This window comes from Mesoplodon mirus, assembly GCF_964341445.2.
Source record: "Mesoplodon mirus genome assembly, chromosome: 10".
Classification (NCBI taxonomy): Eukaryota; Metazoa; Chordata; class Mammalia; order Artiodactyla; family Ziphiidae; genus Mesoplodon; species Mesoplodon mirus.
The window spans coordinates 70036781-70051814 of NC_138986.1; the positions used below are offsets into that span (position 1 = coordinate 70036781).

At 38.8% G+C, this 15034-nt stretch overlaps 1 protein-coding gene and 1 pseudogene across 7 annotated transcripts in view; one reads left to right on the top strand and one right to left on the bottom strand.

Annotated features, from left to right (window-relative positions):
• SNX14 (sorting nexin 14) overlaps positions 1-4698 on the top strand; it is a 67443-nt gene extending 62745 nt beyond the window's left edge. For all 6 annotated transcript variants that reach the window (XM_082633480.1, XM_082633483.1, XM_082633485.1 and 3 more), the window contains 5 exons: positions 31-195; positions 373-468; positions 2731-2822; positions 3487-3543; positions 4489-4698. In XM_082633480.1, the coding sequence (XP_082489606.1) occupies positions 31-195; positions 373-468; positions 2731-2822; positions 3487-3543; positions 4489-4527 (449 nt within the window). In that variant the 3' untranslated portion in view covers positions 4528-4698. The remainder of the gene's footprint in view (positions 1-30; positions 196-372; positions 469-2730; positions 2823-3486; positions 3544-4488) is intronic.
• A 97-nt stretch (positions 4699-4795) lies between these two features.
• On the bottom strand, positions 4796-7396 carry LOC309811025 (3-hydroxyisobutyrate dehydrogenase, mitochondrial-like; annotated as a pseudogene). Its single transcript has one exon. The product of its transcript is annotated as a 3-hydroxyisobutyrate dehydrogenase, mitochondrial-like (transcript).
• Positions 7397-15034: the final 7638 nt, after the last annotated feature.

Here is a 15034-nt window from a genome sequence, read left to right on the forward strand (position 1 = left end):
TAATGAAGTGTTCTGTGTGATCCTTCTCAGGACGGGTGGTTTTCCAGGTTCCTGACTGGCTTCATCATCTCTTAATGGGAACTCGAATCCTCTTTAAAAACACCCTGGAAATGTACACTGATTACTATCTTCATTGTAAACTAGAACAGTTATTTCAGGAGCACCGTTTGGTTTCACTCATAACACTTCTCAGAGGTTTGTATTTTCTTATGTGTTTGTTTCATGTTTTGAGTACTCTTAAGGATTTCAGTTAGACCTAAAAGAGCGAAAAGTCTTGCTTTTCTTTGCTTTATTAGTATTTCTACCATGAGGAAATACTTTGTATATAATAGGTGAAAATTCCAGCAAATGTTTCTTTTTGTCTCTTTTTAGATGCTGTATTTTGTGAAAACACTGAACCTCGCTCTCTCCAAGATAAGCAAAAACGAGCAAAACAGACTTTTGAAGAAATGATGAATTACATTCCAGGTGATGTAATATTTAAAAAGTAGTTTAATATAGATTAGCACTCTTTTGAGGTCATGATGTATAGTAATTATTGAGGCTAATTTTTACTGTGAGTTTTAATTTTAGAAATAGTTACAAAAACCAATTAAAATGAACTCAATTGGTTAAATAAAATTTGGTTTTTATGATGTTAGCACTAAGAACTTTAAGGTAAGGCTGTTTCTACTCACACAATAGTCGGATTCTTTCAATAACTTAGAATCAGACTGATCAAAGTGGTAGGTGTGTGGGACAGTTGGAGTCCTCCTGCCCAAGCACTTCACCAGGACAAGAGCTAAACTAGTGTGTGTGAGTGAAAGGTCAGAATTCATTCATTCATCCCAAGTTTATTGAGCACGGTCCATGTGCCAGGCACTGTGCAGAGTGCAAGGGATATAAAAACGTACTTGGGTAGCTCAGTCTGGCAGGAAGGTAGACATACAAACAAAACATACATGTGATTATAGAGCCATGTTCAAGTTACATAGTATCTCAAAGGAGGAGGGTGATCCCCTCTCTTACAAAGGAGGTAGGCTTGGGCCACTAAATGAATGAATGGTAGTAACCTCTTACTGAGATGGGAAACATGAGGAAAAAACGTCAAGAGGTCAAAGCAGAGGATATTTAGTTTAGGACATTTTGAATGTGAAGTGCCTATACATTATTCAAGAGGAAATGTCTAGTAAGCAATTAAATATCCAGGTTTGGAAATTGGAGGAATGATGATATAGGATAAAGATATGGGAGTCATGTGTGAGTGGGTAATAATGCCCAGGGAGAAAATATAGAGTAAGAATGGAAGGTACCTTAGAGAATTCTCATCATTGAAAAATGAGTCTCAGAATGAGCCTGCTGCTCTGTGTGAAGACAGTTAAGTTAAATCCCTGGTCTGAATGTGAAAGTGAACCACAGCTGTTTTTGAGTGAATCTTCTCTAGGTATATAATGAAGTAATTTCTTACTTCTTTTGTATTATAGTGACCTTTAGCATTTATAGTTTTAATAACAGTCTTAGTTTTAACAACGTGGAAAGCCAGTGAATGTAATAATTTCTTATTTTGCTCAGGCACGAATTTGAATCACATCTACTTCAAGACTTCCATTTGGGAAGAAGTAATTTAGCTACTGAGGAAGCTTAGCATGCTTTCTGTTGTCCTCTACTCATTTCTTCCTTAGTGATGAAGAATCTGAAAGGATCGTTTGTTTTTGTCCATTATGCTTCATGCATATTAATTGGGAAATTCTGTGTAGTATTGGTGAATTAAAGGATTCACAAAGACGCATAAATATCAAGGATCTACTAAACTTATTATAAATTGAATTTGGCTTTTGCCTTTCAGGGTTAGATTTACCTTATAAAAGCAAACATAAAATGAGAATTTTCCATGAACAGCATTAAGAGTTTCATTATGATCGGAGTGGAAAGGACAAATATTTGAGCACCTTGTTTACTTAAGAATAATTTTCTTTTCCTGCTTGGAGGAAAACATTCAGCACAGATTTTAATAAGGACTGGCTCTGTGGTAATAGGAGTGATACATGACAGCTGTGTAGTCAAACATGAATTGGAACTTTTGGGACCCTAAATTAGTGTGTAAACATTTTCCCAAAAGATTGTTCTATAAGATAGCTAATACTAATTATGCAAAAAGTACAGAAGTAAAGTGGTCATATTCATTGAAGAGAGTCTATGTTCACCATAAAATTAAATTAATTATTAAAAATATTAAGATATTCAAATATTATGAAAATATAGAGAGTAAAAAGTAGAAACCATCCTGTCCCCACTGTGCAGAAGTAGCTACGAGCTCCCGTTTGGTGTTCATCCTCACAGACAGTTGTTATGTATCTCTCTACATGTATGTACAAATGTACGTGCATAATTTTAGCATTTGATTTTGTTTGTTTTACTTGAATGGGATAATAAAATATGTATTATTTTCCAACTGTCTTTTATCACTTAATAGTATAAACAGATTTCTTTACTGCAGCATTCCCCAGAGCTTGCAGTATGCATTGTGCGTTGTGAATCTCCCAAAGGAGGATTCCCGATACTGCATTTCTCAACTTGACCACAGAACCCTTTTTTCCAAGAGCTTCTTGCCAGAACACTGATTTAGGAAATGCTAATTTACAGTTTTTGCATAATACCCGGGAAAGAGAGTGGAGATTTTGCTTTATGATCCAGTAAATGATAAGTCACTTTATAATATAAAATTGTTTCACATGTGGCTTTCTTGTTTAGATCTGATAGTCAAGTGTATTGGTGAAGAAGCCAAGTATGAAAGCATCAGACTTCTTTTTGACGGTTTACAGCAGCCAGTTCTCAACAAGCAGGTAAAATTCATTAAAGCAGGTTGACTAGTGTTGGCTAGGTTTAGCGAATGACACAGTAGGGTGTCTGGTATATTATTAACTGTGAAGTGATGCTATACTAAATGAAGACAATGTAATTCAAACATTCAGATAGGAAAAAGTATCTTTGTTAATAACTCTCTTCTGCTGATTACCTTTTATAATATGAACTGTTTTGATTTAAAATAAATATATATTCACTATAGAAATTTGGAATATACTAAAAATTCATGAAAAAAGTAAAAATTTAAATATCAAGAATTCCATCATTCATTCAGGTTACATAGAATAACCACAGTTAACATTTTACTGTTTATAGTCTGTTACATAGCCCATTGAGATCTTAATACAGTTACAATTTTGTATCCTGCTTGTTTTCTTTAAAATTGTTGTTACATATAAAATGTTTAACATAAAATGAATTATGAGGAATAATAGTAAAATGAACTCATGTGTATGTAAAACTCATCTTAAAAATAGAACATTGTAGATACTATTGAAGCTACTACTTTTGTGCTTGTTTCACATTGTCAGTTTTATTCCCTGCCTTCCCCTTTAGCGGTAACCATAGTCCTAAATTTGTGTTTATCGTTTTTTTTGGGTTTTTTTGTCTAATGCCTTAAAAAAATTTTTTTTGGCATTTTAGCTGACTTATGTTTTATTGGACATTGTGATACAAGAACTGTTTCCAGAGCTCAATAAGGTAACTGAAAAGCAGCAATTTTTCTTTATGTTTTTAATGGTATGCTGGCATTTATTTTAATTAGAGACATAAAAATTAAGGAAACCCTTGTGATTCTGATCATTTAAAAAATGAACACCCTTATTTTCTTCATCCAACATGCTCAGACATAGAGTGGATTTTGGGAGATAGGAGCTGAATAGCCTCTGCCTTGACTTCCTCCTTTCCCAATTACAATCAGATAGGGACACTGTACCCTAGGTGTGAGTTTACCTCCTAACAGTAGGATGGGCCAAGCTCTGCAGGCTATCATCTGCAACACTGAATGCTGTGTAACTCAGACTTGAGCAATTTTGAAGCAGTTGAGCTTATATGAACCCAAGAACACAAAATGGATTGGAATTGGAGGATGCTAATATTATTATTATATTGAATTGTGAGGATTTTGAGTTTTGAGCATTGCTTCTTACTGTTTTTATTTTTTGACTGATCCCTTTGGTCAGATGAAATAACTATTCAAGGTTGTGATACAGCAATGAAATGTCATTTCATAGAGGAAACCAGATTTGGACTATTTACCTATTGAGTACAAGTTTTCAAGTTATGGCAGTATTAAATGTATATTAAAACAGGGTGGCAGTTATGGATAGTTTGTGTTCAGTTTACATGGGAATCAGTACCAGGAAACCTCCAGCTCTCTGCTTGAGACTTTATGAGGTCTATCGCTATACCTTGCCATTTTTCTTCTCTCTAAAATGTAAATATTATCTGTAGCATAGGCTAGCTAATTTCTTGTGGATACATACACACACACACACACACACACACACACACACACATATATATATATATATACAATATCTTAGGTTAGGATTTTAATACACTGAAACTGTTAGGCAAATTACAAATGAACTCTGGTTTGTTTGTTTTTTTCTCTTCTATTAAATAGATTTCTTTTTAATTTAGGTACAAAAGGAGGTTACCTCTGTGACGTCCTGGATGTAAACATTTGGATTTGGGATAGAATAACCAGTTGAAATGTCTGCTATGCTAGTGTAGTAGATACGTGCTGTTTTTTCTTTTACTTTTGTATATTCTTATATATATCATGTAATTCAGTGTCTGAAATTTTGATTTTGTTTGTTTTAATAAAGACTAACACGGACTTAATAATGATGAAAAGTGATTGAGTCTTATAGCCTCCTTTATGAGTTTTTCATAGCAAACAAGGGACTTCTTACTCTTGCTGGATGATTGACAGGTTATATATAACCCTTTAGGGTGTAAAAACTGAGTACTTAAAGATACTTGTGTGATTGAATGTGTGATTGAAATTGCATTTCATTGAACGTATATAACTGTATTCCAAAAACTTATATAAACAAATTAGTCAAGTAGATTTTTGGTTTATGTTGTCTCTCCAAAAGAAAAATATGAATTAACTGTATTCTTTGAGGAAAGTTAAATAATTATTTTTAAAGTTTCAATGTTGAGGATTCTACTGATAATTTCTTCCCATGATATGCTTTTCTCCTTCAACCACATGTGTCTTTCAAGAGTGGGCGTTTTGTGTTTGGTTATTGGCTGTAGTGTTCATTCAGAATATATTTATTGAGTTTCAGCCATGTATCAGGCACTGATAATGTGGGAACTCTAAATATAATTTGGAAAACTAACCCATTTAATGGTACTATTCATGTATATTTTTCAAAAGTTTGTAAAAATGGTCATTAGATATTGTAAATTTTTTAAAGGTTTTGCCAGTAGTTCTATTATCTTTTTTTAAATTATCAGCATAGAAATTTATTTGAATTCAAAATAATATGGTTATATTTAGGATAATATAATAATTCTCTAAAGCACATATCATCGTTGGCTCTGAGACAGTTCTAAAGATGTCATCCTTTTGAAGTCAAAATGTAGTAAGAATGTACAAGGAAGCAAAAATATAAAAAATAAGTTTGCTAAGTATTGGGAGTTGTTATAAGAGGGGCACACCAAGGTGATGTAACAGAGTTCAAGTTACATAGCATGCAGCAAGGAGTTCTCTTGCTTTATCAACTCCTGGAAAATAAACCGGTAACCTCAGAATGCAAGAATACCACCACTGGGTTATTAGCAGGACAAGCTTTCTGAGGGACACAGGGAGTAATTCACTATACTTCCCCTTTCTCTAACTCCTTGCCTCACACCGATTTCTTTTCTTTCCTCCAGGATAGGTTTTGTCCCATGGAAAAAAAAAATGTGGTTTTATTTGTAAAGTAGAGTAAATAATATCCTGATTGAAGTAGGCAACACTTTAACTGACGATGCTCAGGAATCAAACTTTTGAAAAAGGTCAATCAGCTAGCTAGCAGAGACCATCAGTGGCTTGCAGAAAAAAAAAATTCAGATAATGTGTGTTTGCTAAATAGATAAAAAGAATAAGCAGTTAAAAATGGGTGGAAAAATCCCAGGGTTTATTGTGACCTAGACAATCAGAAGCAGACAGGTGACCTTTGATTAAGCCCATTTACTTGTGGAGTGAGCTCTGAGGGGCTCCAAGATAGAGTTTGGTTTCCAACAGTGTCCACAGCCAAAGGGCAAACTCAGAACGTCTCCTTGTCTCATAGAAACTGGAACATGGATGAGAAGTCTTTTTTGGAGTAGCCCTTCGAGCACATCATCCTGTAGATCTGATGGGCCTGAGTGCCCAGAAGGATTGGGCTCTTCATGTGGGCAGCAGAGTCCTGTGCTAATCCCAGATCCTTAGCCATGAGTGTTGTTCTGAATCCACCCTGATAGTGATTAGCCAAGGGAACTCCATCCATCACCCCAAGTACAGGATTATAAGTGTTCCTTGACCAACATTGTCCTGAGCTCATATGTAGGATTTTAGCCAAGAGTTTTGGGTCAAGCCCTAACCTGATTCCCAGATGCATAGCTTCAGCAGTCCCAGTCATGCTAATAGCTAACAGCAAGTTGTTGCAGATCTTCGCAGCCTACCCAGTCCCAGCAGCTTCACGCCACGCCACATTGCAGCCCACGCACCTCAGCAGCTCTTGGGCAGCAGCAAGTTCTTCTGCGACTCCTCCCACCATAAATGTGAGGCTCCCGGACCGAGCAGCTCCCACAGCACCAGAAACAGGGGCATCCATGAAAACTGCTCCCATTTCCTCAACTTCTTTGGCCAATTTGTTCAAAACCATAGGATCAACAGTACTGGAATCTATTAAGAGTGAGCCTTTCTTCACTTTTTTTTAGAATTTCATTTGCTCCAGAACAAGCTTCTATCACATCAATGCTGGTGGGCAACACTGTAATAATTCTGTCAGCTTTTTTAGCTACATCTGCTGGGGAAGACACTACCTGTTCACCTGCGTCTAGAAACTCTTTGCATGCATCAGGGAACACATCATAAATAATGAGTGGATAGCCATGTTTCATGAGATTTTTTGTCATTGGATTCCCCATATTGCCTACTCCAGTGAATCCAACTGGAGTCTTAGAAGCCATTGACTTAGAATACACCGCTTCAAGGCTGGCCACCGCCAATTGCTGCCGGCAGCTCCAGTACCGGAGGCCAGAGGCAGCTCCACGGAGCCATAAGGAGGCTGCCATGCTGCCCCCGCCCCGCCTCCCCACGGTGACCTCCGCGGCTCCCAGCTCACCTACTGGCTGTTAGAGTGAGTGGTCTGTTATCTTTTTAATTGCTTAAAAGTTCTAGACTATGTATGAGTTTCTTTGAATCGGTGCTTTACTACCAAGCCTTAAACATTTACTAGTTTCTCAGGGACAGGTGGGAAATTAATCAGTCTAATTCTTCACATTTAAAATCCATAGCATTTTGCATATTATTATTTAAAGTGTCATGGTGAACTGGAAAAATAAAATATGTACAGCCCTTTTATGCCATCCTCACCTACTTTCCTATAAATTGTGGTATTTTGTTTATTTAGATGAGAAAAAAATTCTTATGAGTGTATCAAATGGCCTGGGCTACCATGATAAAGTTCCATAAATGGGGTGACTTAACAGAAATTTATTTCTCACAATTCTGGAGGCTGGTTAGTCCAAGATCAAGGTGCCTGCAAGGTAGGTTTCATTCTGAGACCTCTTCCCTTGGTTGTAGATGGCTGCCTTTTTTCACTGTGTGCTCACATGATCTCTTGTGCGAGCGTGTGGGAAGAAAGAAGGAGATCTTTCTCTCTCTGCTTCTTCTTATAAGGCCACAAATGCTATTGGGTTAGGTTTTATGACCTAATTCAACCTTAATTACCTCCTAAAGACCTCATTTCCAACTATAGTCATACTGGAGTTTAGGGTTTCAGCATGTGAATTTTAGGAGGACGTGTAAATCTATAGCAGTGAGTGAGCTCTATTTAAAGAAAATGTGCTGTATAAAAATCTACAAATACAAAATCATTCGCATAATAAAAGGGAAAGGAACTAGATGCATTCTCTGTTGGCCAGGCATTTTATATCACATTTCACCATCCAATAACTGTGAGATGGTATTATTCCTGTTTTATAGATAAGGATAATGAAGCCAGAGAGAACGGTAAAGTTGGAATTCAAACTTAGGTCTGCCTCTAGTCTTCGTGTTCTTGTCACTGTTGACCCATGAAAGGAGCCTTTATTTCCAAAAGCGGTCACTCTGGATCCCTTTAAAAAGTAAGTTCCTCTGGTGCATTTCAAATATTTTACTTTGCACATTCCTTTCTATCCATCTCTATGTGTGTCTTGTAGTGCATGAGTTTCACATTTTGAAATGTGTTTATAGAAGTAACTCTCTGTTTCTGGTTGGGGGATAAAATGAAATTAAATAGATGGGAAGACACTTTGAAATTTATAAAGGACATTATAAGTTTGTGTTATAAGTATAATCATTTAGCTGTAGATAGCAGAAAATTCTGAGAAATGGTTGAAAGAAAGCAAACATATTTATTGACTTCCTAAAAACCGTTAGATTTTACAGTAAAAAATCAGAAGTCTAATGGGCCACTGTTCTTTGCAGACTGTATAATGATATATATACAAGTTGTAACTTCAGATATGGTCAACATTAGAATACAAGTGACTGACTGACTACATGAATGAGCAGACATCTTGCTAGTCTCCTCCACTTCCATTTCAAAGACTGTGTTCTCTTTTATGTACCCAGTAGTGTCTTCAGTGTTGCTAGATACGTAAGGAGAAATCCTTAACCTGAGGCCTATGGCCCCTAGGAGATCGTCAAATCCAGTGAAAAATGTTTTTTTTATTTCACTATTTTTTGTTAGTTTGATGTTTATGATTTTTTTCTATCAAATTATATTAAACTATTATTCCAAGTAATGGATGTGGCTGTACTCCAGTAAAACCTTACTTATATAAAGCAGTGGCAGGCAGGATTTGGCCCTTAGGCTGTAGTTTGCTAATTCCTGATGTGGAAGAACAAAAGCAAGGAGGGAAAAGGGACGCTGTTAGAAAACTTGTAATCACCTTCATATTAAGGATTGGCAAGGGGGAGGCTACAGAATTTACTCTTTGGAGAAAGGCATCTGTCCTTCCTGGGGAAGACGTAATTGGCCTTTTGGTTGCAGAGGGGTTAAAGAAGAGTCTAACTGCTCTGCATAATGAAAAGGGTGTTTAGGTAGAGAAGTTATTTTCTTAATTGCTTATTTTCTCTGGAGGGGCTGATACCGGAGAAAAAGGACTGTGTGGCTTTTGGACTGAGTCAGGAGGGTGGCAGAGAGGCAGGAGAGAAGGAATGATGCATGATTTATTCACCTTATTCTACACGTGTGTATTGAGTGCTCACTATCTGCCAGGCAGTTTTAGATGCCAGGGATACATTTGTGCATTTATAAGCTTACATTCAAACCCAGGGAGACACATAGTATAAACAATATAAATAAGAAAATAGTATATAGTATGTTAGAAAGTAACAAGCGCTCAGAAGAAAAATAAACTGAAAAGGAAAATAGAATGGTATGGGTGGAGGTTTGCAGTTTAAAATAATGTGTCCAGGACATTGTAGAAAAGACCGGAAGGAGGTGAGATATCAAGCCACACAAATATTTTGGAGCCCATATTCCAAATATTTGGAAATAACAAGTGCGAAGGTTTGAGTGGGGGTGTGCCTGTTTTGTAGAAAGAGTAGGAAGGAGATCAGCGTGGCTACATCATGGTGAGTGAGGGGAGATGATGTCAGAGACGTGACAGGAGACAGGATCACAAAGGGCCTTGGAAGCCATTGTGGTGACTCACTTTTACCTGGTGCATGATGGAAAGATTTTGAGCAGGACAGCAGCTATATTGTGATAGAATTGCTTTGGTGACTGCATTGGGAGTGTTGAGAACAGACTAAAGAGTAAAAGCAGAGACAAGGAGCTCATGTAGCAGGCTGGTGAAGTAATTCAGTCGAAATGACAGTCATTGGGATCAGGGCAGTACTTGTGGGGTTTTCGTGAAGTTGAAGTCTTTTGTTTTTAAGCTAGGCAACAGAATTTACTGATGGACAGGTTGTGAGTTTGAGAAAAACGGAGCAGCCAAGGATGACCCCAGGGTTCTGCCTGAGCAACAGGAACGATGCAGGGTCTATTAAATGAGCTGAGGGAGATGGTGACTGGCACGTGTTTTGAGGGGAAGATCAGGAATTCATTTTTGGACACGTAAAGTTTGGGGGGCCTATGAACCGTCTTAAACAGAGATGCCAAGTAGGCAGTTGTATTTATGAGTCTGGAGTCCATGGGAGGGGTTATAAATTTGAGAGTCACCAGGAGCAAGATGTAAAACTGGATGACAGCACTGGGAGATTAAGTGTAAATAGAAGAGAGGAGCAGTCCAAGGACTGTGTCCTGGGGCTCTCCAGTGCTTAACACTAAGAGAGCTGAGAAGGAACCCCAGAAAGGACTCCCAAGTGATGGGTTTGGTGGGTGCTTTTTAGGAGCATTGATATCCCACACTGAGTTGTAAGTTTTCTTCTTCATTGTAACTCCCTCCATTTATGCCCACTTAACACTTCAACATTATGCTGGCTGCTCTTGGGAGTGAAGGGAGTACTGTATCCATATTCGGGGACAATGCATGGTGGAGAAAATGGGTACGGCCTGGAGACTTAATTAATTAATTAATTAATTAATTTTGCAGTACGCGGGCCTCTCACTGCCGTGGCCTCTCCCGTTGCGGAGCACAGGCTCCGGACGCGCAGGCTCAGTGGCCATGGCTCACGGGCCCAGCCGCTCTGCGGTGTGTGCGATCCTCCCGGACCGCGGCACGAACCCGCATCCCCTGCATCGGTAGGCGGACTCTCAACCACTGCGCCACCAGGGAAGCCCTGGAGGCTTAATTTTTTAAAAGTGGCTCAAATGTCTGAAAAAATGGGTGACATTGAAATTTCTTTATAAGGAAATGTGTTTTAGGTAATTTTCTAAAGTTTGTCAGATCCATTTTTGTCGTACAAGAATGAAAACTGCATACTTTTCCCTGAGGGATTTTATTCATGTTACTTAATGTCTGAACTGTTCTTCCTATTTCACTTCCCTCCCGCCTCACCACACACACAGGTGCTCAGGGGAACTTTTTGACATTTTCTCCTAGTGTGGGCTAGTTTAATCTCTTGATTGTAAAGTGATGGAACTCAACTTTGCTTTAGAAAAAGAAAAGAAAAATAACATATTTGTTCATGTAACCCAACTACAGAAAGGCAATAATGGAGTTGTCCTCAGTATGACTTACCCAGCACCTGAATAGTGTCAGGACTCTCTGCGGACATATGTCCATTTCTTGTCTCAGCTTCTGTCCTGTTAACTGTTATTCTTGTGGATGCCTTCATGTGGGAGAGGACGGTTAAACAAACTGTGGAATCACGTGATGATACAGAGGGAGCTTGTCTCTCTCTACATCTATACCCATATTAAACCTTGTGGAAGCATTCTTATTGTCTTGGCTTGCCTATCCCTGGACCAGTAACTCAGACCAAGGTGATCAGGCACTATAACTGTGACGCCTAGGTCATGTGCTTCCACCAGAGCTAAGAGATTGCTTCTGTAATTAACTGTCCCACCAGAACTACCTGGGATAGAAGAGGTTCCGTGTCTCCCCAAAATGGGGGCTCTTTCCAGGAGTGGGAAAATATGCTAGATTGGCAAATACATGCATACGTTTCTGTTTTCAGATATTAATTTTAGCTGTCACTTCCACCCAGCTGTGAACAGTCCAAGTGCCAGGATGTGTCTTTCTCACCCCTGTATCACCTGTGCATAGTCCAGCAGCACCTGGCACTAAGAAGGTGGTGGGCACAAAAAGACTAGTTTGTGGGGGGATGGACACAAAAAGACTGGGTGAGTTGAGGTGGAATGTACATGCAAGGAGTTAAGAGGCAGGGGTGTGGCCTGTGATCTAGGTCCCTCACCTCTCTTACGACTGTTGCCAGAGTGAAAGACATGTTGAGACCAGGGCACATGCCTCTCTCTCTGTGATCCTGAACCAGTGCCGCAGGTAAGGTGATCATGTCAGCTAATCTCAGGACACTGGTGAACTCATGCGCAAACTCACAGATTTCTGAATCAGATAAAAGGCATTTCAGGAGAAGGAGGAAGCAGAGAGAGGTGTTGGAAAAAAAGGGAAAGGGGCTGCTATAGAGGTCTAACTGCTGAGAAGTTATAAGGGAGCATGAAGACTGATATTGATTTTTTTTCCCCAAATAGCCACAAAAACAAGAAAAGTTACACTGAATGTGGCCAAAGTATTGAATAATTAAAGGACATTAAGTATATGAGAGATACAGGTGTGTGGACACTGACAGATACACTTAAGGAGGACCGGTGAGCTGAGCACCAGAGGGAGGGAGAATAGCCCTGCTGAAGCATTGCGTTCTGTTGAACTGCACCAAGTGCTCACTCTTTCAGTTTTCTTTTTTTTGGCCACACCGTGCAGCTTTAAGGATCTTAGTTCCCCGACCAGGGATCGAACTTGGGCCCCGGCAGTGAGAGTGCTGAGACCTAACCACTGGACCACCAGGGAATTCCCTCAATTTTCTATATTGATGAAAAGTTTAAAGATGTTTATGTGGTCTTATAATAAATAGATTAATGATCTTTTGTAAGTGACGACTTGTGTTAATTTTTTTTCTTTTTTTAATAAATTTATTTATTTTTGGCTGTGTTGGATCTTCATTGCTGTGTGGGTTTTCTCTAGTTGCAGTGAGTGGAGGCTACTCTTCGTTGCAGTGTGTGGCTTCTCATTGCGGTGGCTTCTCTTGTTGTGGAGCACGGGCTCGAGGCGCACAGGCTTCAGTAGTTGTGGCATGTGGGCTCAGTGGTTGTGGCTCGCAGGCTCTAGAGCGCAGGTTCAGTAGTTGTGGTGCATGGGCTTAGTTGCTCTGCAGCATGTGGGATCCTCCCAGACCAGGGCTCGAACCCGTGTCCCCTGCATTGGCAGGCGGATTCTTAACCACTGCGCCACCAGGGAAGCCCTTGTGTTAATTTTTACAGTCTATTAATATTTCTAATAGTTGTACACTCTCCTCCCTCTGTTAAGGGACCTCTGGCATTAAGCTGTGGCTGGTATCTAGTGGAGATTAGCAGTTGTCTCAGCTCTGGGATTGAGCCCATTGGTGTCTCTTGATCTAGATTTGAAGGGGATGACTAGTAATTTATTACAGTGAATAATATTTAAAGTACTTAAGTCACTGTGTGATTTATTTTTTCTATTTATATTTTAAATGTGATTTGTATTGGCTTCCTCATTAGCCCTGTAATGCTACTCCCATTCACTTGCATTGTGGGCTTTCTTGAATGGGTTAGGGAGGGGTAGATGAAGCAGTGATCAGATAGTCAAGGAGCCAGCAGCCTCCTTATCTGTGGTGTCATTCTAGAGAACAGTAATGACTGAGGTTACGTTACTAGTTTGTTCATTATGACTTGTTCTACAGTAGTGTCTGGGATCTCTTGTTTTATAGTCCCATCTTTTCTTTCCACTTTTACCCAAAGATAGATACTCAGTAAGGAATGAGGCAAGGCTTCGAGAAGAAAACTTGAGCAGGATAATAATACACCTGTGTGACAGATGAGCAGGAATGATGCTATAAGCATTTCTTAGTTATGACACAAGAGTTATCACAAAATCAGTTTCACAACATGATAAATTAGTGAAATTTTTAGGAATGCTATATAAATGTTAACATATAAAGTCAATACATTGTGATTTTACCAGAAAGATAAGACTTGTTTATTTTTTAAGTGTATGGATTTCCTTACTTCATCTGTAGAGTATAGATCTGAAAAAAAGTCAACATCAAATTAAAAACTCAAGCTCAATTAGAAATTGATTAGCCATATTTATTTTTTCTTTATAAAAAAATAATATATCTTAGGGACTGATTTCATTACTAACATGCTTATTATTTAATGATTAAAGTACCAGAAAAAGTTTAGTGTTGTTTACTTTTAGAGTGATTTTGGCTTTCATAAAAATCTGGATATCATACATGTGAAGGTACGTTGTTGGAGAGGAAGTTAAGAACTCAACATAGTTTTCAAGACATACTCAGAAGGTAGCATTTTTATTTTTAACATCATTTCATATATATTGTTGTACTAGGAGATTCTCAGAGGACTCATGGGGCCATTTCTCACTTTTGATTGTCCGGAACTGGAATATCTTTATTTGGAGGAATTCCAAGGTAATTGGGGGAGGGGGCATTGAAGGAAGCCAAAAGGCTGGAGTTGAGTCCTCACTCAGCCTTCTTTTATCTTTATGAAAGACAGCTTGGGCCTGAACCAGGCCCAGCTTGTTATCTGCTCCCATCTGAATGGAGGCACCAGGACAGCCAGTGGCCCTGGCAGGTGTAGCTGTGGTGGAGGTGAACCCAGCAGCACCAGGCTGGTGTATGAAGGCTGTTCCCGTGGCAGGATCTTAGCCATGCTTCACTTTCCTTGCTTGCTCTCCATTTCTAGGCCTGGCTCTCCACGCTTCTGGATGATTCTGGGGACTAGCTAATATTCTTCTGGTATGTCTCTGCTGATAGACTTTTTGTTTTTGCAACCAAAAATCCCAGTGAATAATGAGTCTATAATTTCCATTGTTGCTTTATTATTATTTTTGAAGTTTTTCAGTTTTATTTATTAATTTATTTTGGCTGCACCACACGGCTTGTGGGATTTTAATTCCCCGACCAGTGATCGAACCCTGGTCCACGGCAGTGAAAGCCCGAGTCTTAACTGCTAGACCGCCAGGGAATTCCCTCCATTGTTGCTTTTAATACGCCAGTATCCATGTCATAGGTCAGAGTTAAATTGTCTTCATACCCTCACTAGCTTACTTGTTAACCGAATATTTTCATAAAGTATTTCATTCAGGTTCTTAGAGGGCTCAGTACACCTTACTAGAGATTGGAGATCTCCCAGCTTGTTATAAAAGTTTAAAGCTCCTGCTTTTGACTGCATTAGTTAGGAAAACTCGTTCCTTTTGATTTGCTTGGGTTGAGCCAAATCAGCTTCTAAAATGTGTCCTATTTTACCAGCACAAAAATAACATTAATTGTAAC